At 46.5% G+C, this 26404-nt stretch overlaps 1 protein-coding gene across 3 annotated transcripts in view; it reads left to right on the top strand.

Moving 5' to 3' along the window:
• The window catches only part of LOC135367886 (RYamide receptor-like), a 93183-nt gene extending 83833 nt beyond the window's left edge, over positions 1-9350 (top strand). Inside the window, exons 4-5 of one of the 3 annotated variants that reach the window (XM_064600984.1) lie at positions 3770-3991; positions 9032-9350. In XM_064600984.1, the coding sequence (XP_064457054.1) occupies positions 3770-3991; positions 9032-9112 (303 nt within the window). In that variant the 3' untranslated portion in view covers positions 9113-9350. Of the gene's footprint in view, positions 1-3769; positions 3992-5029; positions 5601-9031 lie in introns of those variants that run through there. The other 2 variants (XM_064600983.1, XM_064600985.1) reach the window with 2 other exon arrangements.
• Positions 9351-26404: the final 17054 nt, after the last annotated feature.

The raw sequence follows: 26404 nt of genomic DNA on the forward strand, positions 1-26404 counted from the left end.
CACCTGGTGAAAACCATGGATCGTAACGCGATAATATAAAACGTACTGCCTTATTTTGGACCGAGTCAAGTTTAGCAATATCAGACTTATTGTATGGGTCCCACACGTCGCTTGCATATTCCAGGACCGGGCGTATTAACGTTTTGTATGCAAGTAACCTAATTTCAGGTGTAGCAAATTTTAATGCCCTCCTCAAATAGCCAACCTTCTTCAGCGCTTTGGAACAGATCATTTGTATACGTGGTAGACCAGGACAATTTGGGGTTAAGGATAACACCCAGGTATTTGTAACTGTCGACCGATGCTATAACCGAATGGTCAATTTTATAGTCAAAAAGGAGCGGAGAATAACGGCGTATATATAACGGCACTACGAGGCTAGGTGATCGGTGTTCATGAGACACTATGTGCAGTTCTGCAGGACATCCTGTTAATGTGCGAAACCCCACTGGTACAACGCGTCGTGACACAGCCGTTCAAGACACGCAAAATGAGTACAGGGTGTGGGCTACACATGCCGTTTTCGACGCTTCCGGTTTGATGCCAACACGACATCCGGTTTCACAGCAAACACGCTCTGCGCCAACCACTGTGCCGATTGATACAGTTATCGCTTCCGATTTGAGGAATGAAAGGGTCATATACGCCTTTTTGTGGCAAGTCAAATTGCCACAAAAAGACGTACGCCTCCCGTTTACAACAAATCCGGAAAACGAAAGATATAATTCTGCATGGCCTGCTGATTCCGTGCGTCCTTAGTCGCGGAAAGACCGGAAGTTGTGGCGGGGATTTGTTTATGTTTACCCGAGAATGTCATGTCCACATTTGCGCTCGTGACGCGATAACTACTTGACGGACTGATTTTCGCTGCTACACAGTGTGGCAGCGGAAGTCTATCCGTCAAGTGGTTATCGCGTCACGAGCGCAAATGACCTTTTATAGCACACGGCCTGTAGCTTAAAAGTACCTGATCTCCGGCCGTCACGATGCCTTTTGTTCTCACCACGAGGCTTATGCTTTGGCACAGGTTTCCCCCTTGTACGCAACTTGGTGTGTCCAATAACGGCAGTGTATGGCTGTGTGCCACCGTAGCTTGTAGCTTTTGGGGGCAAAGAAGAAAACAGTGACATTTCATTCAAGCGCTATAAATCACAAACACAGCAAGTATTCACCACCATACTCTAAAACAGAACACACACAGCACACGAAATGCGTGACATAGAATTCACCGTTTACCTCCCTGCTGCTGACGCGCAAAGTTAGGAGAAGCGTTCGGAGACTCCGTAGTGAGAGCACGGTACGTTGGGGGGAGGTGCGCTGCCTCATTTCGTTCTCTCACCCGCGCTGTTGCCCTGAAACGCGTTTGCGAGATGTACGCGATAACGATAGCGTTCCGCGGGTGATTTTCTTTCTATGACCTATGACGCAGCATTTTTACTCGAGACAAGAAACGGTCCCAGCCGGCGTGGGATGGCATTGCGGTGCTAGCTAACAACGAACGGAGAAAATATGTGGCAATATGAAGCGACTTGAGCCGAATGCTTCGGCGGGTGCGACGATCAACTCTGACGGGTTGAAACATTGCGAGCTCCCGCTTCTCTGGGTGTGTCCGTTATACGGATTGCATGGTGGTCCACGTTTTCGCCGGTTTATGCTAACTTCCATTGGCCCGTACCAGAGTCCACCACCACCAGCACATCCAAATACTTCAAGTTACTTTATCTTAAATATTCTTGAGAGTAACTTGGTATCGTACAAATATTTTTAATACTCAGTATTTAGTATCTTAAATGCTTTTTTGACAGTAACTTGTACTCCTTTCCTAAATTACTCCTGAGATACAACGTGATGTTCTGAAGAGAACAATAAGAACAAAGAAGGGCAAAAAGGGCCCCTTGTACTTCTCAAGCACGTGCTTCATTATGAAGAAGCCCCCTCCCTGTAGTAATAACAGCGCCTACCTGTACCACTTAGCTTGAAACAAGCCGACATGCAGCTCACTCTACTAGCTAGTTTCATTGCGACTTTTTCACGGCATGATAGCGCCACGCCATTCGCACCGGCAGACGTACGGCACCAATCCTAAGGCGCCCACAGTAGAAACCGGAGTAGGCAGTAAAACGGTTAATCCAATAGAGCCCACTGCCTCTACAACTGCTCGGCTGCGTAGTATATAGTCCTGCTCTAAATGCACTTGGCGTGCTTGTTGGGAAAAGTTGTGTGCTCCTTGTTGTGTAGTTGCTGGGTGTCTTCTTCGTACATTTATTTAAGAACGCGCGTACGTAACCCAAGCAGAGGTTGACTTTTCCTAGGCAAACTTGGCGCTTCATGTCGCAGTATAGCGTAGGCGAGGAACACGGACGAAATAACTTCGCACCGCGCGTGCTTTCGTCCACGACCTACTACTATAGGTAGGTCTATCTGTAGTAGGACAGGTCGTGCCTTCAACTGTTTCGCAGTATTCATAGGCTGACACTCTTGTCAGGCACGTTGTTGTTTGTTGGATGAAAGTTGGCCCTGTACCCTGGACACTGCCCTGTAAAGTTTAGAGAAGCAGTAACTGGTGTTAAGTGCAACATTGTGTTGTAACTGTCCAGAATACGCTGTGCAAGTATCAACTCTCGTAGGCCAACTGCCTGCGTAGATCCGCAGTCTCTCACTATTCCTGCGTGCCTGGAGAGCTACCTCTTTGGTCCTCCTCCCAATCAAGGGATAACGTCGCATCGTGAAACGCGCGTAGTCTTTCCTTCGAAGGGTCTTTTGAAGCGACCCCTACCAACACCCTATTAACGGTCACGTGATTTCTCTACGTGGGTTCTCCTCTAATGCGTAGAGACACGCTGTCACAACGTACGACGTAACATACAAGGTTGGAGCTTCGTTGTCAAGAAAGGATGGACTGTCTTTGAATGAATGTCTTTCCCTTCCTTATTCCGTCACTTTCTTTCTCCTTTTTCTTTTCCTTTTCTTTTTTTTTTTTTTTTTTTGTGAGATCACTTTCGTGTCAGATATGGGCCTTCATCATTTCCATGATCCTTGCATGTTTCCCGCTGTAGGGTGCCCAGAAGCTTAGGTTTCGTTAGCTTTAATTACAGCCATGTTCTGTATCTCATCGTACACTAGCGCATACTTTGCACACTGGCTTTTCCGCCGTTTTCGGTGGTTATGGAAGTGGATTAGCATCAAGATAGATTCGGTCATTTTTTCAGTACCTTCCTCCATACACGCGAATCATATTTTTAGTCTCTCTCTCTCTCTCTCTCTCTCTCTCTCTCCCTCAAACCGCCTTTTAGACTCTCCTTATTTCACTTTCTTTACGTCTTTCATGTCTGGCTCGGCTCCGAAAGCAGCAGTTCTTTCATCACGCACGTATGTGGGCTAATGGAGTTAGACATTTTTAAGGCTCTGAAGTTTCTCCGCTGCTGCAGTGTCACCGAAATGCGTCTTGGCACTTTGCGCGGTTAACCGTTCCAAAGAGTGAAGTTGCGATAATTAGATGATTGACAAGGCCACTCTTCATTTGAGAACACTGGTCGACGATAAGGAAGGTGGAAGACCGCGTGATAAATTTGCCGTCCTCCCAAAGTATACATTAGCCTGCGCTATCGCCTTACCATCGACGATAAAGCAAGAAGAAACTTTGTTCTTCGTCAATTGGTCAGTTTGACGAGGTAGAGAGTTTCTCTTTGCTATGTGGCAAGGGAAACGGAAAAGCGTGAACGATGTTTCTGACAGATTCACGCTAACAGAACGTACGCTCTCATTCTAGGTCGTGAAAATGCTTGCAACGGTGGTGCTGATGTTTGCCGTGTGTTGGCTGCCTATTCACCTGCTCAATCTGATCCTGTACTTCGATCGGGAGGCCATATTCCCGAGCACGGATACCGGGGAGTATCTGTACTACGCTGCCTTTTTCAGCTGTCATTGGTTTTCCATGGCCAACAGCTTCGTCAACCCTATCATCTACTGCTTCATGAGCGACAATTTCAGCGTAAGTAACGAGTCTGCTTTGCCGCGCCCCTGTTGAGAGCCTATGGTGCGCTATGAGCTATGCGTCTCTGACACTGTCAACTGGCGCTATTAGCCGATGTAGGGTCCAAATTACATGAAATCACGTTGTTAAGTTATTTCTCTTGCCATTTTATTCTGCGTTTCTCTTTGGCTTTTATAACCATTTACCGTGAAAAGAAAAAAAAGCGTGTGACTTTTTTAAATCTCGAACATGGATGTAGACCAGTTACGTTCCCATGTGTCATCCTTCTTGCAAAAACAAACAACGAGAGCTGAGAGAAAGCTGGCCCCCTGTCGCCATTGAGTATCTCATAATCTGTACTGGGCCAACCACGTGTAGCTTTGCTCCATGCCGTCCATTGCTTTATAGGGCCACGTGACAGCAGCCACGTGACCAACAATTTACCGACAACGATACGCACTATAAAGTTGAAACGCATTCGGCACAATGCCCAACGATGCAGCCAACTCTTTTCGTACGTGTTCGTCCCATTTGTTTGTTTGTTCTTTTCTCTTTCTTTCTTTCTTTTTTTTTTTTTTTTTTTTTTCAGGCAAACTGCACTTTATGTCTCTCTGTATCGCTGTCTTGCGCCAGCCTTTCCCAATGATGAATTTCTGTACTCATCTAGTAAATATATTGGACCATGTATTGTTCCGTAACGACGCTATTATGAAGTTATGTTTACGTTTTAACATCGGGCTGTCGTTTTCTGTTTCGCATTGGCGACGCAACAAAGTATGTTGGCAGTCTCTCGTATTCTGCAGTTCGTAGTAAAATCTGTGTTGATGCAAGGGACATGTAATTTCTTTTTGTCACGGCAGATCATCCGGATGCTCGGGAATAATAACTACTGATGGTTATAATTACATGTGCTTAACGGGATCACTGTCGTTTTAAGTACATCACGCCACGGCGATATACCTATCGTCATTTTGTAGACTTACCGCTGTCTCTCCTTTCTTCTCTCTAACCTTCGCCTCTCTCTTCCCTTTGTCTTTCTTTGCAAACCCCGTCCAGGCAGACCTTAAGCAACTGGTTCGCGGCTGCTGCCCGTCGTTCCAAACGAAGAATGGCAAGAGGAGGGCCCTAACGAAACATAACTCTTTCGGTGGATCTTCAGTACGCTTCAGCACATCACTCAACAACATGACTTCTGTGTCTGCTTCGCGCTACTGCAATGTCTCTGCTACTTCCTCATGCTCTGTGGTTCCTCTCAACGCTATTGGCCATCCTCCGGCGATAGGGGCTCGCATTATGTTCATCTGCTAGCGCTGTCACACTTTGCATCACTGCAGATGCGACTGTAACTGTCCAGACGAAGGAGAACACTGGACTGAGCACGGGACACGGTCATTGCCGAAGGCGTGTGAAGTCGGTAAATGCACGTGACGTTCTCCATCGTGCAGTATTGTGACTGACTTGTCCTTTTTTATGGCGCAGGAGCGATATATTGTGTATTTTTGTGCGGTGGTCTTTCGGGAGCACTGCATCGTTCTACCGCGCTTGTAATTTTCTCAGGTGCTGAGCAAGGTTGTTCGCGTCGCTAAAGTGCCACTACGGTAAAAAAAAAATTTATTTATCAAAAGTATTTTATTAGGTCAACCACGCTCAAAAACTCAGTACGCAAAATACAAACGCCGTCTGTGAACATTATGTATCTTCGACGGATTTCCGGGAGAACCCGAGGAACTTCATAGTTTCGGATTCTCCAAGAGTCGATGACGTCACCGAGACCCCTGGCGTTTGTCTCCTAGCAACAGCGCGCGCGCGGGCCTTCCCAGTGTCCGCGCACTCCGCCCCCACGTTGGGACGTTGCCAGCGGCTGTGGATGAGGAGACGGAAAAATCGACTTTGGAGGAGCAATGTTGCCAGACGCGTGACAGATTTATTTATGTATTTATTTATTTAAGTACGTTAAAGACCCCCAGGGGGTATTACATAACGGAGTGGAGAGAAGCACATAAGAAAAGTACAATAGAAACGCGTAACAAAAGTATTAGAAAAAGTGAAAAATGAAATATCAAGTTGATAAGGGAAGAAGACCATGTGTACCATGGTAAGAGTATGATGAACCTGAAGCCCTAGATTGGAGATTGCGCACGTTATGACATCATACTTCTCAAGACTAGGTGTTAAGTATGATTAATGATTAATTATTAATTTTATTGTACTTTCGCGCCACATGGACAATGTTTTGGGCGAATACAGTTCAAGACACGTGACTTGCCCCTTAACGTTTCGGTCATGTCTTGACGTTACGTTTCGGTTACGTTTCAAACGCATGTACCCGCGATAGCGATGACAGTGTGGCAAAGTGGTGGCAGCGGTGGGGTGGTTTCTGAGCTGTGGGTACTTTTACTGGTATCCGGCACGGCTTTTAACAATCACGGTGCCCCCTGACATAGGTCTCAGATATTGTTTCGTAAATGCCAAATGTTTCATGATAATCTCTTTGTGACAAAAGTCGTTTCTTTCTCATGAGAAGGTTGCTGTGTTCGAGGTTGTGTTGTGTTGTTGTTGTCTTGTTTCTTTCCCTGTGTCTCTCTTATCTCCTGATTGGGTGCGGCAGATATATAGAGTACTTCGAAGGCCACGTTATCAACGGTCTACTACGGGCACGTTAAGTGATGGCTCCAGAGCGGAGAGACAGCACCACCTAGATAAAGAAAGCCTGCTTACTCGTCGACGTGACGTAACAACTAATAGTCAGCCAATCAGGACCGTGTTTTCGACGGTGGCAGCCAATCACAAACGTGCTTTCAGCGGTCGTGGCCATAAAACCGAACCACCGTCGTCTGCGAGTTGTGATTGAACGTCCCCGCGTACTAAATCGGAAAACTTGAAAAATAAAGCGCAAAACGGTCCCAATCGTTCTCAAAACTGATTTTCTGGAAGGTGACTTGCACTTTTTCTCTAAATATTTAGGTCTGCATGTCCCAGGTGAGCTGCAATCATTTGCGGCTTCTTGAATTCGCAGAACGGTGAATCGCAGTAGCAGACGAATTCCGACTATTAATGCCCACGTATCGAAGGAGAGAGAGGAGGCAATGAGTAAGCCTTCTGTATCTAGGTGGCGTTGGCAGAGAGAGAGAGAGAGCTCCTTCTTACTAAACGGTTTCGCTCCTTTTCCGGAGCGTGGCGCTCTTAATGAGCTCTCCCGCTCCCGCTTGCAGATCGGAGCGCGGAAGTGTTGCTCTGGCTCCTTGACGTATGGAGAAAGGGGAGGCCGAAAAACCAATGAGCCGCCTTGGAAACTTCGCTGGGGCGCGTGTCGCGCTCGTGACTCTGAAAGACCGTTTAGTAGGAGTACCAGAGTACGAGGGACAGAGTACACCTAACGCGTTGGGCGCCCTAAAACTCCGTATTGCTAATGCAGCACCCTCCAGATTGCGAAGTACGCGGTGATTTATCAAGACCCCCCCCCCCTACACACAAAAAAAAAATCCAGAGGAGACCCCCTAAAATTGTGAGATTGCGCAATATCTTGTCAAAAGCAGGTAAATACACCCCTTGGCAAAGCCCCTCCCCCCAGGACGAAGTTCTGGGTAAACCACTGGTATGTCACCAGCGCATAGTGTTCTAGCCCGATACGTAAGACAAGTCTGTTACGATCTTGTGCCAGAAGGAAAGGCGAAGGCTGCAATAGATTCCCTCTCGTGATTGGACAGGGGTGAATGAGAAGGCAAACTAGTGGTGACATCGCATGTCGCGTCAAATTACGTCGCACTGCTTCGGAGGCCAGCGACAGAAAAATTGCAGTAATACACCTAACTCCGGTCCCTTCGGCGGGAAGCAGAAGGAATCATCAAGAGCACGAGGCATCCCATATCACACGTCATAGAGAGGTGAAAATATGACACTGCTGCATGGATTCAGAAGTAACAAGAGGGCTTTGAAATGGTGCCATTGATCGCATCTACGTCGTCATAGGCGGATCTGTAAAGTAAGTAATTACAAGTCACCCAATTACATTCCAAGATAACTTTCGACATTATGTAATTCTGAATGTAACTTATATATTTTGGCGAGTAACTTGCAATGCACTTGAATATTTAAAATTACTTTATATGTGATCTGGGATTCAAATTCATTTTAAATCCTGGCATACTGGCAGTTCTGGCACAAGCAAAAATGGCACTTTTTCTGCATACTACAGTGACACGTTTAAGACATTCGCAGCCTCCAGTTCAGGCATGTTCTTATGCTCCCGCTAAGCATAAATTTCTAGTCATCGTACTCAACTACAGTCATCTCATTTGTCATTCCAACAAATAGCCCCATATCTGTACTACATTCATCGGGTAAGAGAAATAAAGTTAAACGTTAAAAATCCTTATTGAAATTAATGTAACCCACTCTTCAGAGTATAGATATAACTAATTGAGTTCCAATTATGGCTTTGCACTTCTGATTGTAAGTATGTTTGTTGCTATGTGATTGTAATTCAGTTACTTCTGAAAAGTAATTTTTACATGTACTAAGACATAATAACGCATCCTGGGTTTTGCTGCGCAAGTGAAGACATAACCAAGCTGGAGTGGTTCAGTCTCAGTCTTATTAATGGAGACATACTCGTATCTTTCCACTTGAGTGAAAAGTTCCCGTACTGGATACGCAATCCGAATCGAGGTCGCTTTATATTTACTTGCTGTTTTCCTCGCCTGGTTCAAATATGTCAGGAAGCTGCCCTACCACGAGGAATGTGTTGTATTCCCTTTCACGTTATCTTGTATAGTTATTTCTGTGTACTATCACGTACAAGGTGTACCCTTGCCTCGACATTTTTCTACATAGCTTAAACTACACATTGCCTCATGGGGCAACGGCATGCTTTTTAATTGTCCTACCCAAACCTTGGTCCCACCTTTCATGCATAGGACGTGTGCAGATAAACCTATGTCGCATTTCCACGTGAGAGTATAGCCTGTGGCCTGGGCATTGATAGGGGCGCCACCTGTTACAAATTCTGCACAACAGAAATGAGCATCAATATGAGACAACGTTTCGGTTTCTGCACAGGTGGCACAACTAGCGGTACCTGCACGCAACTCTCAGGAAACCGTCACGTTAACAACAACATGGCCTATCCTAATGCACTGAGGCCCAAGTTTCCACGATCTTCCAGTACTTTTAGCTAGCATAAACGCGCTACCTGAAGATCGTAGGCAGATTAAGTATATAGGCAGTGGATTACGCGCGCAAATGTAACCTAGGTTCATCCGTACACAGCCTGCATACGACACCACCTCCGGGTATCCTTGTATGTACTTGAGCAGTGACATGTAGCTACTATGTAACATGTATCATACCTCCAACCAGCACCACTGTACAAACTATTTTCGGGCACAGTGCTCTGTAAATAAAAGCGTCTGTTGTTAGTCTGTTTCTTCTTTTTGCGTACCTGTAAACGTGCTGTGTGTGTGTCGTTCGCTTCCTCCACAGTTTCTCATTTCATTAAAGGGACGGTCGCATCTGCTCCAACCCCACGCGAAATACTGGCGTGGTTTGACTGTTATTCGACGGCATGCATGGCAAGAGCACACGCCGGATGTTGAGTGTATTCCGGAATTCCCTCTCTGGAAAAAGCGGGAAAAGAACACATCCTCAGAACCAATGAGGGCGCGACCTTGAGAAAAGGAATGCCGCGTCCGTGCAGGCCTCTCATGAGCTGCGTTCAGATGAATACGACAAAAGCGTATGGTATCAACTTATAGCAACAAATCCTCTCCGACGGGGCCACATCAACCAATCCACCGGCAGGGATAGGTGCGATAACTGGATAAGACACGCTTCTATCACATTCATGTAACCGCGGCTATGAGTTAAGGCTGGTTCACATTACAGTGTTTACGGCTGCGTACGGCGTCTTACGTGTACCTTCGTTCCATCCTGAAGGATGTCCCGTTGCAATGATTCGCTGTCAGCGGATCTGACACGCAAGCGCAACCGTAAACGCAGCAGTGTAAATCAGGCTTTACTTGGCGTCTGCACAGCGCCTTTCCTCCTCTGAGCGCCGCACTCTCACTCCTCCGCTCAGTGAGTGACGTCACGCCGCAGGAGCTTCTGCGGAAGTAGCGCTGGTCTTCAAATTTATTTAGTATCTAAGCAGTTTTCGAACCAAAAAAATTCCGGGAAGGTTGTCAGCCGATGCCAAACATAGTTGGTATGCACACAATGTATGCCAATCATTAAACTGCCCTTAAAAATTTGCCCAACACATGAGAATACCCACCCCACATGAAGAGAAGTGCAATGAGCGCAGTCAATGCAATGCGCAGTCAAACAATTCGATTGGTAACATAGACGAAAGTTCAGCGAGCCCTCGCTGAACACTGTGGCTTTGTGGTGAAATCCTTCGTAAGCTTTGTTGTGTACCACCCAATATACGTTTCAATACAACCCGTCACGGACCCGTTACTCTCGTTGTTGTGAGGGGAAACGCGTATTTGGAAGTGTCTGTTCGTATCCTATTAACCGCAACTCATTGCGCTTGTCCCACTTTATAGTTGGCAATATAAACTCCTTCTTACGTCTCTGGGGGCCAAGTGCACAGAAACTCCTTTAAGGTAGATGTTTACCCAAATATTCCCATGGCGTTCCGAAGAACAAAGCCACAGTTAATGAAATATGGCCTCGTGTGAATCTGACCTTGACAAATAAGGGCACTTTGGAAACTCTCCTGTCTCAAGTTGCATCATAGAGATTCACTTGCAAGGTAATTTGCATTGCAGCCGCCGGACAAAGCCCAAGCGATCTGAATTAGGGTCGTGCCTGGAGCCCGCGCACTTTCTCTCGCAGAAGCCAAGGCCGACATCCTCAGCGCGGCGGCTTAACTTAACTAAATGGCGGAGGAAGCGCTTATACTTTCTCAAGGATATTAGCACATATTTGCATTCGGTAGCGGGGCAGCACTAGGTGAAGGCGCAAACTTCAGATTCACTCTTCTTTCTTGAGCTGTAACCGCAAAGCCGTGGAGATGTCTAAGGACGGAACAAGCTGGAAAGCTGGGATTTAAACAGCGTCGGGTAACTTCTGTAACGGTGTATCTTTACAAATCGGGCAGTTTCCAAATGCAAATGAAATAAAACAGATGGACCGCCATGCGCAGTTTCATAGCAAAAACAAAACAGGTGACCAAGGCACGAAACTCAGGAATTACGAAGCTAATGCCATTCGAAAGTGGCGTTACATCAGAATGAGGATTATAATCGAGATCGAACTGGTGTGCACACTACAGGGTCAGTCTAGCAAACGTTACACATTTCGATCGCATCGTAAAAATAGAAGACGGGCTTTAGCCTACCCCAAACTTTGAAGACTGCTGGCCATTTGTCTCAAGTTTTACTGCAATTTTTGTAAGCACTATTCTAATGTAAAAAGAAAATTCAAAATCAAGCAAAATCTCGCCCCATGCATTTTCAATGGCCTATCTCACGCAAACGCCGCCATTTTTCCGTGTGTCTGCTTCATATTCACATCGCGTCACACAGGCGGCGCTGCCTACAACGATGCGACATGCCCATTCTGACCATGATTCTGACGTTATGCACTCATCCTGTTCTTCTGTACAGTGGCGCCATCTGTGTGCGGTGAAATAAAAATGAGGCGCACATAGGAGAAAATGGCGGCTTTTCAGTGAGATAGGCCATAGAAAATGCACAGAGTGAGATTTTTCTTGATTTTCAATTTTTCTTCTACAGGACCATAGAGCTCACAAAAAATTCCAACAAAACTTAAGACAAATGGCTACCAGTCTTCGAAGTTTTGGGCTGGTTAAACACCGTCTTCTATTTTTACGATCCACTCCAAATGTGTAACGTTTGCTAGGCTAACCATGTAGCAGTGGCGCTACTAGGGGGGGTGCGGGGCGGACTGCACCGCTTCCTGCCATGTAAACCGTCGAAGGCATACCTTGAGCTTGAGGGAACGATAACACACGAAGAAGTAGACAAGACGAGGCTCAAGGTATGCCTTCGTCGAACTTTCACCAGCTCGCTTGCCTGCTCACCCTTATTTCATGTAAACCGTCCCAAGTCGATCTTTGCGATCAGTAGATTGTTGCTTTCAGTCGACGTGCGCCCATGTAAACGCCCGTAATGGGGGCATGTGGTGGGGTGGGGTGACGCAAAGAGCTCCCGCACCGCGTACCCTAGCGACGCCACTGCCCTAGATTCCAAGGTGAAGACAAGCAACATTGTTTTTGTCTTCATTTGTTTCGCTGCATTTCGCTTTGATTGCATCAGCAAAAGCTCCGCCTGAAACGTCCGATGCCGGGATTCGAACCCGGGTTTTCTGGGTTAAAGCCAGATATCGTAACCACTAGATCACACCGGACCGATTGAATCGTGCAGATAATAAGACTACATAAGAAGCAATTTATAAGCAACTAAGAATACGGCGAAAATGTAATGTGAATATGAATTATGTGCATTACGTCTGACAACATCACGCAGCGAAGTATTGTCGGCCTAAGAATATGTCAGCCTGAACCACTAAAACGTGCAGTGCTAGAATGTTACAATATCTTTTTATCTGATGTAGGGAACTATTACTGCAATGGGCAAAACCTCAACCTAGCAACAATGACATTCAGATTTAGGGAACTCTACGCAAAAATTTTGGAAATGTTTCGGAATAAAGTACTGGGTACGGGTGAGACTTTCATTACAGTGCCTGTTTCAACGACACGTGGGTTGGCGGCGCCGACTGCCGAGAAGCCATTGAACTGCCTAAAATACGCGCCATCTCTTGGGAGATATAGGAAGCACAACATGTTTAACGTGCTTGTTTGTGCTATGCTACTGCTATGGTGCTACTGCATAATTTTTGCACCGGTACATTACAGTGTAGTAAACGCAGGAATGGGTATTCTCGTTTATTTTTATTGTTTATTTACCTTTTTACCTTAACAAATTTTATGAACTTTTCATGATAGCCATGATAGCGTAGTGTGAGCGTTTCAAACACTTTTTCAAAAGATATGCTTCAGAATATACAAGCATACTAAAATCGTGTTTACTATTACTTTTCCACGACGTAGACCCACATTACCCAAGTCTACGAACTTTATCGACCGGCGTGGCCATCGGCCGCTAGGTGCGTAGGTGATCGCAGCATCTTCGCACTTTGTCTTGTTCAATTGGTTCTTTGTTAAACTATCTCTGCAGATTCTTTGAGCTCGCAAATTACAAATAACCTTCTCTGCAGTATCCACGGCCGCTTTATGTATAGGTGAGATAGACAGTGTTCATGGGACAACTTAAAGATAAACTCTAGTTCAGGACGCCACCGACAGATGGCAGTGAGTGCATGCCGCCTGGTTTAGATAAAATCAAACAAAAAGGTCAAAATGACGGGCGCAAGCCGGCGACAGATGGCCGAAGATGAAAAGCAGGCAGTGTGTGCAGAGCGTGTTTTGTGTACGTTAACGCTCAGTTTCGAAAAATGTCCATGGTCTTGACAATGTCGAGGACACGAGTTTCAAAATTCCATGTTTTGTAATTATAGCTGTCATGTGAAAAATGGCAATGGTGACTTCGAAAACATGACGGTTTACAAATAATAGTCCGTATGAGCCGTACACGGCACCACCACCGACCACAACGAATACTTGCTCGACCAGCAAAACAATGCAACACCTACAGCAGCAAGCGTATCGCAATTATGAAGACCCGCGCATTACAACAGAAAGAACAAAACTGCACAACTTTTTTCTGTCATCTTTACAATTGGTGACACCTGAAATATGAATTCATAAAGATCACCGGCATTGTCGAGACAAGTCGGGAAAAAGTCCAAGTTAAAGAGCACATCAGCTTGCTCCAGGCAGGGGTTGCAAAAAGCGCTCATGCCCCTGACTTGTCATTGCAAAGGCATCATTCCAAGAGATTCATTGTGAAGGATATGACATAGAAGACAGTGTTCTCAACCGTCCTGCGAAAAACAGAATGTCCACAATGCATGAGACAGCGGGGCTCTTATAACGGCAAGGGCAAGTCGGATCGCGCATAGTATTATTGACTCGTCCATGGCCAGATGGCGCTAATCCATACGGGGACAGCTTTTGTGAAAGCACCGCCGAAGTCTCCAAGCCAGGCAAAGTCTTGTACTCGAAATATGGCAGTCGTCGAAAAGGTCTGCGGTGGAAATAGAGCCTGCAAGTCTTTTCCACCGCACGTGCATGAACCGAAGTAGAAGGCGAGCAAGATGATGTAGCGGACTTTCAGGCATCCTATTCCTCGAGTATGAGGAGCAAATCTTCTTGACCTTTATATGCCCACACATTAGAGGTTACACACGTGAATCACGTGATACAAAAACGTGAAATTCAGTCTTAATGGGCACAATAGGGTTTGATATGGTACAGATATTTGTGTCAAGCCTTTCTTTCTGGAACATCAACTTAGTAGCTGATGAAGAAGAAGTTGGGCTGATTGGGACGAATCCATTGGATAAGCGACAAGCAGACAAGAGACGTGGGACACACAGGACGAGTCGCAACTTCGCAGTCGCCTTTGTCGAGTCTGGCGAGTCGCAATCAACTTAGTAGATGTCCTGACTGAAACTGAAGAAAGATACTGGCTCCAAAGCACGCAGACACAGCCACATGTCGGCATTCCTAAAATAGATGTTCCCGCATCGTGGGCATCGCTGAGTCGTGTACGTCCCTGGAGGATTCTTGCTGTTAAGGACGACAACAGTTAACATCATGTCCCTGGGTCGAGCAAATAATGATGTTGTCGTGTGGTCTGAAGAGTTGTTTCAATGATGAATGCCCGGTTCAATTGCACGTTGTTGCCGTAATGACCTGTATTCAGTGCATGTGCAGAACGATTTTTGTGGTACTAATTTAATTCACCGAAAGAAGAAAGAAAAACGTCAGAGGGAGCGCAGTTCACGAGGACCAGTAAACGAGAAACTTGTCTGAAACTGAAAACCCGCCCAAAATCCCGACAAACTGGCCAAGCCCACTAGCTAGCAGCAGGATTTTGTTTACTGGAACGCACGCACAAACATTCCTGACGCGCAGGTATCAACTTCCAAACCGCGGAAGAGAGAGAGAGAGGGGGGGGGGGGGGCAGAGAGAGCAAGCCTTTTGTTGAGCAGATATCCCAAAAGGCTGTTCCTTGAGCTGTCATCCATCAGATGACCAGAACCATTCCAAGGAGCGGTTCAACTAAACTAGCAGACTCGCAGCTAGGCCTAAACCTTGCCGTTGTTGTCGCACCAAAGATCTCCTTTCCCTTCTCCTTCCTTCCTGTCTTCGACAAAAGGGGCGCTTGTGTCCGTGCCGCTGCTGCTGCCATTCAAGCAGGCCTCAGGAAAGTGAGAGATGGTTTAAAAGAACGTAAAAAGTAAAAAAAAAAAACGAAGTGGCAAGAAATGTCGTCGTTTCGGACGTTTTCTCTTCTGCTTTTGCCTCTCCGTCTTTTGATGCATTGTTGGTTCCTTCCGTTGTCGACGATTTCAAGGGCTTTGCTGTCTTTAGTGCTCCGTGGGAAACGTTACGTGCTGATTTCTCGTGTGGAAAACTGTTGTTGAATGTAGTGTGATTGGATATTTGGTACACGTTGAGAGTTGAGACACGGATTATATAGACTTAGAGTTATCAGACTGTGAGGTGTATAGTAGTCCTTGTATGTTCAGGCGGAAAGGTTGTTGCGTATATAGCCTGATATATGTTATGGAACTTATTATGCCTACCCATTTTCAAGCTGAGGCATAGTATAGGTACTGTTACACACTACGGCATGGGTTGAGGGAACCGACTTCTCGAAGTGTTGCGCAGTTCGAATGCTGCAACACCGTTGGAGGCAACAACTTGCATATCGACCGTCTACACACGTTCCTTGCGCGTCCTATAATTGCCGACGCGAGGGGTGGTTAGCGAAACGCCTCACCACACTTCTTTCCCGAATCTGGCGCACATATTACGCTTGGCCACAAATGATTGTTCATTATTTGGCGGATTATGGTGAAGTAATGGGAGCCCTGGTATCCAGCGCGCAAGTCGTCACCCTGTTCGCCAACCTACGCCAGCTGCGCGAAGATGCCACGAAGATGTCACACGTTGAGCTCAATCGAATTATAAATTGGAAAAAGAATAACATGGATTGGATTGGATTGGATTGGAAAAAGAAAGAAAAATATGGAGAGGTTAGTCCCGACCCAGTCTGAACTGGCTACTCCAAAACGCGTTTGTGGGTGAAAAAATAGAGCCAGAAAAAAAGAGAAGAACAAACAAACAAACAAACAAACAAAAACAGAAAACAGGAAAGAAGTAGAGTGGGTGTAGCAGAATAAAGGCATAAAGGAAAACGGGGGAAAGGAAAAGGGAGACGTTAGGGCACAGGAAACACTCACTGGTTCATAATGTCAGATAGCCGCGCGAACACAGTGTCACAGAAGTTGTCACAGAGTGTCAAGCAGGTTCGAAGCGGTAAGGAAGACCACAAGAGCCACAAGTCCACAAGGAGAAGAACATCCATAGAGATTAAAATATTGGATAGATACATTGTTAACTGAAACGCGCAAATCCATGAAAGCGATGGTGAGCAACTGCTCATACATGGGAGTTTGATAACTATATGGCAGAGGTCCGTGCGAACACCTGAGACACCAGGGCCGGGTCGTATAAAACCTGAGTACGAGTCTTTTCTCAACTTTGATGCCCGTACGGGCCCTGTAATACCTGAAGCGTTTAATAAAATCTACATAACGTCTCAAAATAACATCAATAACACCTTCAAGGAACGAGAGTACCTTGAAGAAAACAACATATTTTCGTACTACTTTTACGTACTGGTGTTACGCAGAAGACTGTTCGCTCGCTTCTACAGCCTATTCCTGCTGTGTCCCATTGGCACTGAAATGAGAAAAGTGGGAGAGAGCACAAAAAACGCCAATTAAAATGGTCACACATTTAATACATTACATTGCTGCAATAAAGCTCAAATCATATGCAGTGACACACTTCTTGCTAGCGCAGCTGTACGTGCTAGAAGCTATACACGGGCGTCCGCGTCTCCCCTACAGCTACGGTAGCCCTCGCGAAGCGTGCCAACGGCTGACTCCATCTGTGATCCCCTTCAGAAGCCAACCTGCTCCGTCCATTCCCTGTTTACGTCCTACCACTCCCATGCGAGTTAACAACCGCAAAAAGACCTTCCCTTCAAAACGCCTCCTCAGCAGGGTGAGGCAAGGTCGTCTGTTCGCTCCACTTCCGCGTCCTCACTGGGTCAATCTTTTCGAGTTTTAATCGGGGACCCTAAAAAAGACCCACCCCCACCCTTGCCGGGGGGGGGGGGATCGCCCTGAAGATTCTCCCCGCGCGACCGCACGCCCCAGTGGGGGAACTCCGGGAGACCAGAGGCAGGAGAAGAAGGCGGACGAACAACTTCTTCCGGGAGGGTGTCCCTCCTAGCAGGTGGAATTTCTCCCCGATGTTCATACTTGCAGGGGGAGGGGGGGATGATGATGACCCGTCGAGACAAAAATAAAATACCGTCAGGTTCGCGTGCTGAGCGCGTGCTGACGGAGGCTACGACTACCCCTCGAGGGATCCCCTCCTGGTAGAATTCCGTCAGCCCCCAACCGCGGACCGGTTCGACCCCTATCCCTCACGTGTGTAAAACTTGTTATTTATTGTCGGAAGAAATGGTTCCTTCGTAATGGGCAGGTTGTACACGGCTGAGAAAGCTGAAAAGCCCGTATAGACAGTACAGATTGTAGCAGGGAACCGTCACGGGCCCCACGCTAGCTCCTTCGATGTTCCGATCGATCATATACACGGGATTCTTACACATCAAAATTTTTATTCGAACTGCCTTCTCTAAGAGGAGATACTACTACTGCTAAAGAGTCTCCTTATTCAGTAGCAGAGCCCCTCACTGGCATGTCTTACTTCCCGTGCGGTTACTCTCATCAAACCCGCAACGTTCAATCCTGCGCACGTCTTCCGTCATGACTCTCTATCCAGCGCTCGGGCCTTGGACATGTCCCTTCTCGTATGGGGCGTGGGTATACTTGAAAATCGGCTCTCGACCTTAGTCGCGACCTGCCCTTCGACATAAATTACGTAGGTACAACGTTGAGCCATCGGTGTGCTCGCCTTAAACTTAATCGGCAGTTGTCGCGGACCTGAACTTGGGAGATCCTGCCATGGCCCATTATCAAGCTGATGTGTATGGAGAAGCTGTACACGCTTCGCTCTGTTCCTCTGTTCCTGTTCCGTATCAACAACAAGCCGCTCAGTCTTGCAGCAATTTTGGGTCCTTGTGCTAACCCTGTGCAGCACCGTCAATGCCTGCACTCATTCTGTGTGTTCCTGACGTCTTCTAACCTGCTTGAACTCCTCTGACCTCAGAGCTGTTGCCATGAATGCGGAGATGTGATCTCCACAGCACTTCATCTCCGGTGGCCAACCGGATGAACTACTATCCCCATCAGTTACGACGCACCTGCGTGTGTGATATCTCATTTGCGTGTGTCATGTGTGTGTGCGAGTGTGTATGCCTCATCTTTTTCATCGTCACCCCACTCATATATTAACCCACATTGCACTGAGGTATATGGTTGTTGGTATGTGTAGGTATAAGTTGGTATTGGAGAGTTGTTGTTGTTGTTGTCTCCTTGAGAGATATTGCCCTTTCTATGGCGTTCTACTGTTTAATTCTGGAAGATCAAACATGATCTTAGCTCCTTCCTGTGTTTCCCCTGGAAAGCTTAGGCCCACTCCGGATCGTGCACGTCCCTAGAGATGCCAGGCCGCGAGCTGAGGCTCCTGCTAATCACATCAACAAATATCCTGGCAACTGGCAAGGAGTAAAAAATGGTAGTGGTATACACATAAGGTTTTTTTTTTGCCTGTATGTAGGCAAGGAGTGAGCCGTAACGTAAACAGTCACTAGACTGCAAAAAGCCGTAAACTGCAATCAGCCACTACTGGCAACTTAGCTCCGCGTATACGAGCACACCCGCGTCCCCACACAGTCCTCTCGAACTTTCTCTTGAACGCTTCCCCGTCCAAGCCTTTCTCAGCCATATCGCTTGTTGCTGGGTGAGCACTTGTATTTCCTCGATTCTTTCTCGCTACACTTTGTTCCCGAAGTTATCTATGGCTGTTTTATACGGTACTCTTTGGGGGAACCCGGTAGCTCATTCTGTAGCGTGCTGACCTGCTACAAGCCCAAGATCAAGGGATGGGCGCGCACTCTTAAAAATGAACTTCACCGCATAGCACGCTCCTAGCCAACCATAATCGCGAATGATATCGTTATCTGCCCTGGGGGCTTAATCGCTTCATCGTCGTTACGGTCGTTACAAGCTAACGAGTGGCGGGAAATTCAAAAAGGTGGGCATGTGACACATTGCGCCTGACGTGTACCACGGCCTTCACGTATCACGCGAAGTGCGTCGTGCACGTGTTTTATCACGTGGCCACCTTTTTAAATTTCCCGCCCGCCTTTTTGAATTTCCCGCCACTCGTTAGCTTGTAACGATCATAACGACGATGAAGCGATTAAGCCCCCTGATTTGTCGAAAACGGGAGGCGTACGTCTTTTTTGTGACAATTAGGAACAGCATAAGTGTCACAAAAAAGGCGTACGCCTCCCGTTTTCGATAAATCAGGGCAGATAACGATATCATTCGTTGTTATGGTTGGCTAGGAGCGTGCTATGCGGTGGAGTTCATTTTTAAGAGTGTGAGGTAAACATTGCCTCCAGCGCCGTGTGTCTACTGTCTATAATGTCTATATGTAAATCTACTCCTTGTTATTGTGAATATGGTAGCCAGATATGAGTCGTGTGCAAATTCCGTCACTGCTTATAGCGTATAACTTGTGCTTCTTATACCCTCTGAGGTTCGAAGTGAGCTCACATCCGCAGGTATCCCAGAACATTCGAGAGCGACTGCACGAGACATCGGGCGGATGTGAAAACATTCTCGCAGCATGCTATGTTTTCTCAGCGCTCCAGCGGGCTCTGCTGTTCTCTGGTCTGCACCATAAGACAAACACGGGCGCTGGGGGGGCCCTACCTCTCTTAACCTTATTTCTCTCTGTGTACAGTGCGTGTAAACACTGCCAGCTGGAAGTTGCCATGCATTCGCCACCATGCATATAGTACAAAGTTCTCTAAATGTATACTTTGAGCAAAATATACCGAAGCCTAACGTTACGCTCCATCCGTTACGCTAACAACGATCGTATAGGGGTGATTATCGTTGGCGATTATTCTTGGAGGAGGTCAACGACTTTCGCATCATGCCTGGTGTATACTTATCCTCGTGTAGCGTTTATGAGCTCGAGCATCGCTTCTATCTTGCGCGTGTATGCCAGTCGGGGATAGAGTCAGTCGGGGACAAACAAGTGCATTTTTGCACAATACGAATCTGCACATCATTCGCTGCCATTGTTTGTATGTTCAACGATGTCTTCCGACATTTATCAACAGACAGAACAAGGCTATGGTGTTGCTCTGGTGACGAACCCCGGAGGATTGACATCCGTCGACTGCGTGTGAGTGTCTTTACTCGGAGAACTCTTAGGCCTTGCAGGTGACAACATTGGGAATTGTCCGGTTTCGGGAGGTGCGCGAGGAGGAGGGAAAGGCCACGAGGGGGTGCGGTAAGCGATTTTCTTGAAAGAACAGACAATACCAACATAAAAACCTTGGATTTATTGTTTATTACCGTGCAAGTTTTCATGCTGTGGTCTGCATTTCGTCAGCTCAGGCTACGGTGTATTTTACTACTACTAAGTAATATTAACCGTATAGAGGAATGGAACAAAATACCACTTGATATATGTAATTCAGCTTCTGGTACTTTATTCAAGTATAGAGTCTCAATAAGCATTTCTCGATCCGAGGTAGTCATGAACCATGATGAAGCGAAAAATAGTTGAATACGTATCCTTGAGTTTGTGCATATATTTGTTACAGTGATTGTGTATGATTTCACTCTGCCGTGTATATGTTTTATATATATATATATATATATTTGAAATAGAAAGGATAACATGACTTTTTAATTGCAAGACGTGTAATATGCGGTGATGAACCTAGAAAGGAGTAGAATATATATTCCCTCTTTCGCAGTATCTTCGCATTGCAGCATTCGACGCATCACGCGTCGACTGTCGACGCGACACACACAAATCAAAGAAGCCGGGTAGGTCCAAACACTTGCATTCCGTCGAGGCATATTCTGCATTCGTGCATGCATGTACTTAGCCTGAGGAACGACAATCCTGGCCAATCGTCCTGTACCCCTGCCTATATACGTCAAGCAAGAAAGACATGCTCGTCACAGCAAACAGTTTCCATGCGCACTTTCTGAGCAGTGGGATATTTATGCGAGACATCGAAGCATGTATTTATCGGTCGTTCCGATAGGGATCATTAGGACCTATAACTGTCCCCATTCCGGTAGTCAATGACACTGGAGGCTACCGCACGGGAACGCTCTCATCATTGCTATCAGGCACCTCCCTCTCACGTGAGCCGCATGCCAATTGCCCGTCGAGGAAGCCTAATTGTGACATGCATAGTTGCTTAGCCCTGCCGCGTATTTGAACTATTGACTCCTAATTACGTGACATTACACAAAATTTGAAGTCATCACGCCGCGAATTGTTGTCCGGGCGACGGTCGCAAACATGTGGAAAAGTTACGCAACGTTCATTATTATACAGAAGACTTGACGACGCGGGCGCAACCTACGGGAAGTTCATTCTCGACTTTGTCATCATCAGGGGCGGATCCAGACCCTCGGTTTGGGGGGGGAGAGGGAAATCCAATGTATAAACTGACGTTTTGGATCCGCCACTGGTCATCATGCGATACAGCACGGCACTTGTCGAAAGTTATAGATTTTTACAGGTTTTAGCCATTCCTTGAAAGAAATCTCGAGTTGTTCGAAACCTGCATAGACAAAAGCAAAAGAACTTGAGACACCGCTATAGGGTAGTCGTGTTAAACTTAAGAAGGAAAAGAAATCTAGTCCGCAAGGCCTCAAAATATTACTGCGCCGCAGATACGATGGCTGGACGCAAGAGAGGTCACGCTCCCTCCCTGCGCCAGATAATGTGATCCATCATACTCACTCCGCTCCCGTATTGGCTGTGAAGGCTGGCCGCATGACACTACGCTGCAACAGAAAGTGCGCCCCCCTACTGAATGCGCATGGTGGCGCTGCAGTATTTCTCCTGGAGCGCTATTGCGCCTCCTTGTCTCCAACGGCATATGTAGTTGACGAACTATACTCGTCAACTACGTACGCCGTTGGAGGTAAGGAGACTCAATAGCGCGCCAGGAGAAATACTGCAGCGCCACTACGCAGCGTAGTGTCATGTGGCTAGTCTTAACAACCCATACGGAAGCAGATGTGAGTATGGTGAACTACATTATCTGGCGGAGGAGCGAGCGTAAATTATCTCCGTCCAGCCACCCTATCTGCGGCGCAGTAATATTTTGAGAGATGACGGACTACATTTCTTTCCCTTCTTAAGTTGAACACGACTATATAGGTTGATGTTTCAAAGTAGTACGTTCTCGCCCCTGATTTGTTGAAAACGGGAAGCGGAGCCTATTTTGTGCGTTATGCATGGCACAGAATAGGCTCCGCCTCCCGTTTTCAACAAATCAGGGGCGAGAACGTTGTCATTCGGGATGACGGTTTGCTAGGAGCGTGCTATGTGGTGAAGTTCATTCTTAAGAGTGCAGACGACGCGTCCACACAATGGTAGTTCATCGTTTCTCCGCAGAGCGCCGACACTGTTCGATCTCGGAGCGAAAACGTCAATCTCCTTCGGAAAGCAATGCAACGTGAATGCGCGAAATGCCATCGGAGACGAGAAAATGTTGGAGTCGTTTACAATAATCCGTCGGTCATCGTAGGAAGCGAAGTAGAACAATGGCGAGCAAACGACACGCACCCGCTCGCGGGGCGAGGTATAGCTTGCGCGAGAAAATTCATGAGCGACCCCTCTTCGACATAATGACGGCGAAATATGCGCGCAAGCGTCGGTCTTAACGGCGGTCCCACTTCTTTTCTTCACTCCATACATAGACCTTGAGTACGCAGCTGCACCAAGGCCTGGAAATGGGCCCGGGTTTCTTAGATTAAAACGATTATTTCCGCAGGTCCGGGGAACTGAGCCTTATTACTTGGAATATGCGCGCGCGCGCGCGCGCACCGAGAATTTCTATAGATTTTAATACATTTCGTTTTGTCCTTAGTTAATTGCCGCTTCGAGTGCGCCTCGGCTCGTTGGGTTCATTATTGGAGTGAGGAGCTCCCCGCAATTTAGGGGTTGGGGATGCCATGAGAAAGAAAAAGGGGGAGCTTTAATGTCGTTGCGGTACGTTGGAGATAGAACTCGCTATTGACGGATGTTGGACAATGTGGAAAGGGTGTGCGGTTAAAGTGGAGAACGTGAATAGCTCGCGTAATGTATAGGTTAATTTGTTAACGCGGTTGTGCAACTGTGTATCTCGTAAAGTCAACTTGCAAATACAAGTATACGTGAAGATAGTGAAGGCCCCCGCGGGAGGCCAATTATTCTTTGTTTCAACGTTTTCTTTCTTTCGACGTCGTTGGAGAGCAGATCGTACGGAAACTGTTTGCAACATTTTAAAATTATCTGATCTCCGGATTTTCCTATCATGACCGACACGCGGGCCGACGTGGGAAGTTCTCCTTTCAGAGAGCACACTGCGTAGCTTTTTCGCTTCTGTGCTACTGTATATGTCCAATAGTCGGCGGTCAAACTTATTTCCAGGGAAGGATAAAGGTAGAGCCTGAAGTTTTAGGGTTTTACCCGATTCTTCCCCGATTTTTCACCCCGAATTGAAGGTTGACACTTTAGGGTGAAACCCGATTTTTACACGGCTAATTGCCTTCACTGGGATGTCTGTAGGAATGCAATAGCTTATTTGTTTGGCAGCAAATGCAGTTACATCACCGCCTGTACCAAACCAGTACAGTTCGTTTGTAATAGAGCCCGATTTCTCCCCAAATTTAGTGTGCTGGAAGTTTTTTTCACCCGAATTCGCATGAATTTAGTGCACATGTTTATTTACCTGATTTTTACCCCGCGAATTTAGAAAAAAATATTTCCCGAAAACTTCAGGCCCTAGATAAAGGACGCATTTTGGTTACCGTGTCCATTTTCGTTACTGCTATATTTTCGTTTCCGTTATCCGTTTCTGATACCGGCCTTTCAATTTCGTTTCCATTTCGTTTCCGTTACTGTTTCCGGTAATGAAACGGTTGTTACACAGCTGCGGGAGGACAGCCCGTCCGGCTTTATCAGCACCCTGTTTTGCCCAAGTGCTGCTTCGGTGTCACGCGTACACACTACACGTAATTTTACGTCGCTGGGATGCGCGCATCTTGCAAGATAAAATATATATATATATGTAGGAACATGTTTTCAGTCTTCAGTCATTCTGAGTCCAGCAACTCAAGATGGGCGTAACTTCCATCCAATGTCGCATTCATAAACGGACGCTCTTAATGGTAAATAATACTGCCATGGCCAAAGTGAACAGAAAAAAAGTACAAAATAAGTAATTAAAAATCATAGACTGGCATCCTCGTGCTATGGTGAAGTATGGTCAATTGTTGATGTCATGGAGTCATGAGGACTGGGGCGAGATAAGTGAGGGATGCATCCCCATTTTGCGCTTTCTTTCCATGCTCTCGTGTAGTATTTATAGCATTACAGGGAATGAAGTCATCGGAATACAAAAACAAAAAATGAAAAGTCACTCAAATGTCATCGCACAACAGGAATTAGCCATTACCCGAACTCAATACCGGACGATAAATTCGTTTCCGTTTCTGTTTCCCGTAATGGAGGACCGTGGTATGCATTTCCGTTTCCGTTATCGTCACCAACTTCAATTTCGGTAATATACAATTTCTGTCTCCGTTACCATTACCATTCCCTGCTTATTTCATTTCATTTTATTACGTCACAGGTACTTGTAGAGTACATTACGTGAGGAAGGCAGAATACAAGAGTACACAAATAATATGAAAGAATCAGCAAGGGATATGTGGAAAATAATAACGTATAATACTAATAATAAGTCGTAACAATACCCAGAACGTAGTAATAACAAGGCAATATACAAAATTAGGCCGCAAAACACATAGATTCGCAAATGCATCTAAACTTGGCAGGACCATTTTCAATCGCGTGAATGTTCAATGTTCAAGAAGCCCATTCCAGTCAGCAATACGTGTCAGTAAAGGAGACAATCTATAGATATCTGTACGGGAATGAAACAGCATGACTTTGTGACAATGTTCACACCTGGAGATGTACATATGCCACGACCAACTAGATTATAACGACCATGTCATAATCGGCAACCCTTATGAGGAGCCCGTCCGCACGATCCGCTAGGGGCGCTGCTCATCGGCCCGCGAGATCTACATAATGATTGGACAATGGAAATTTAAATTTTGAACGCGCAGAAGCGGACGTACAACTACCGTAGCAGACGACAGCAACATCTCCTATGGAAACGCCTAGAATAATGATCATGATGATAATCAACTGCAGAAAGAAACATTTCCCGTGGGACATCCACCGCTTGAACAAAAATACTAAAGTGAGCTGAAATACGAAGTATTGCAGAAATTGAGGAAGCAATAACCGGGCCGATGAGTAGCGCCGCCGCTAGCTTCCAAATGCGGCGCTGGGAAGGGTTGCCTATGACAATGGTCGTGATAATCTAGTAGGTCGTGACATATACGCGTACATATAGATTATAGGAAGCGTTAGAATGAAAAGTCCTCATACTGCTAGCTACAACGTTGCAACAGGACTGTCATTCACTATTTTATCCAGACACCCTTCACCCCAAATGTTTGCCGACACCCCCTAACTTTTTTTACCTGCGCACCCCCACACAGGGAGACTCTTGCTATTTCAGCTTTAGACACACCCGACGTTACATGGACGATCGTATCCGTTCCAGTCGATCTCGAGAGTATAGTGTCATTTTATTTCTCTTGGACCATTGACCACGGTATCGAATAGCCAACGCGAAATAGTGGCGCAGGTTGCCGTTCGTATTCGACGGAATACATGACAAGAGCAGATGCCGGATGTTGAGAGTATTCCGGAATTCGCTCTCTGGAAGAACGAGGAAACGTCACTCCCTAAGACCCAATGAGTGCGATACCTTGAGAAAAGGAATGCCGCGGCCGTGCGGGTGCCTCGTAGTGTAATAATGACCCCCAAAATTTTGTAACCCCCCTCACACACACACACACACCGCGCTTGAGATTCTGGATAAACCATCGCTGTCACTCTCACGATATAGTGACAGGCAAGCTTACGAGTTCTAGCAAATACAACGCACCATATACAGG

This window comes from Ornithodoros turicata, chromosome 9 (genome assembly GCF_037126465.1).
Source record: "Ornithodoros turicata isolate Travis chromosome 9, ASM3712646v1, whole genome shotgun sequence".
Taxonomy (NCBI): domain Eukaryota; kingdom Metazoa; phylum Arthropoda; class Arachnida; order Ixodida; family Argasidae; genus Ornithodoros; species Ornithodoros turicata.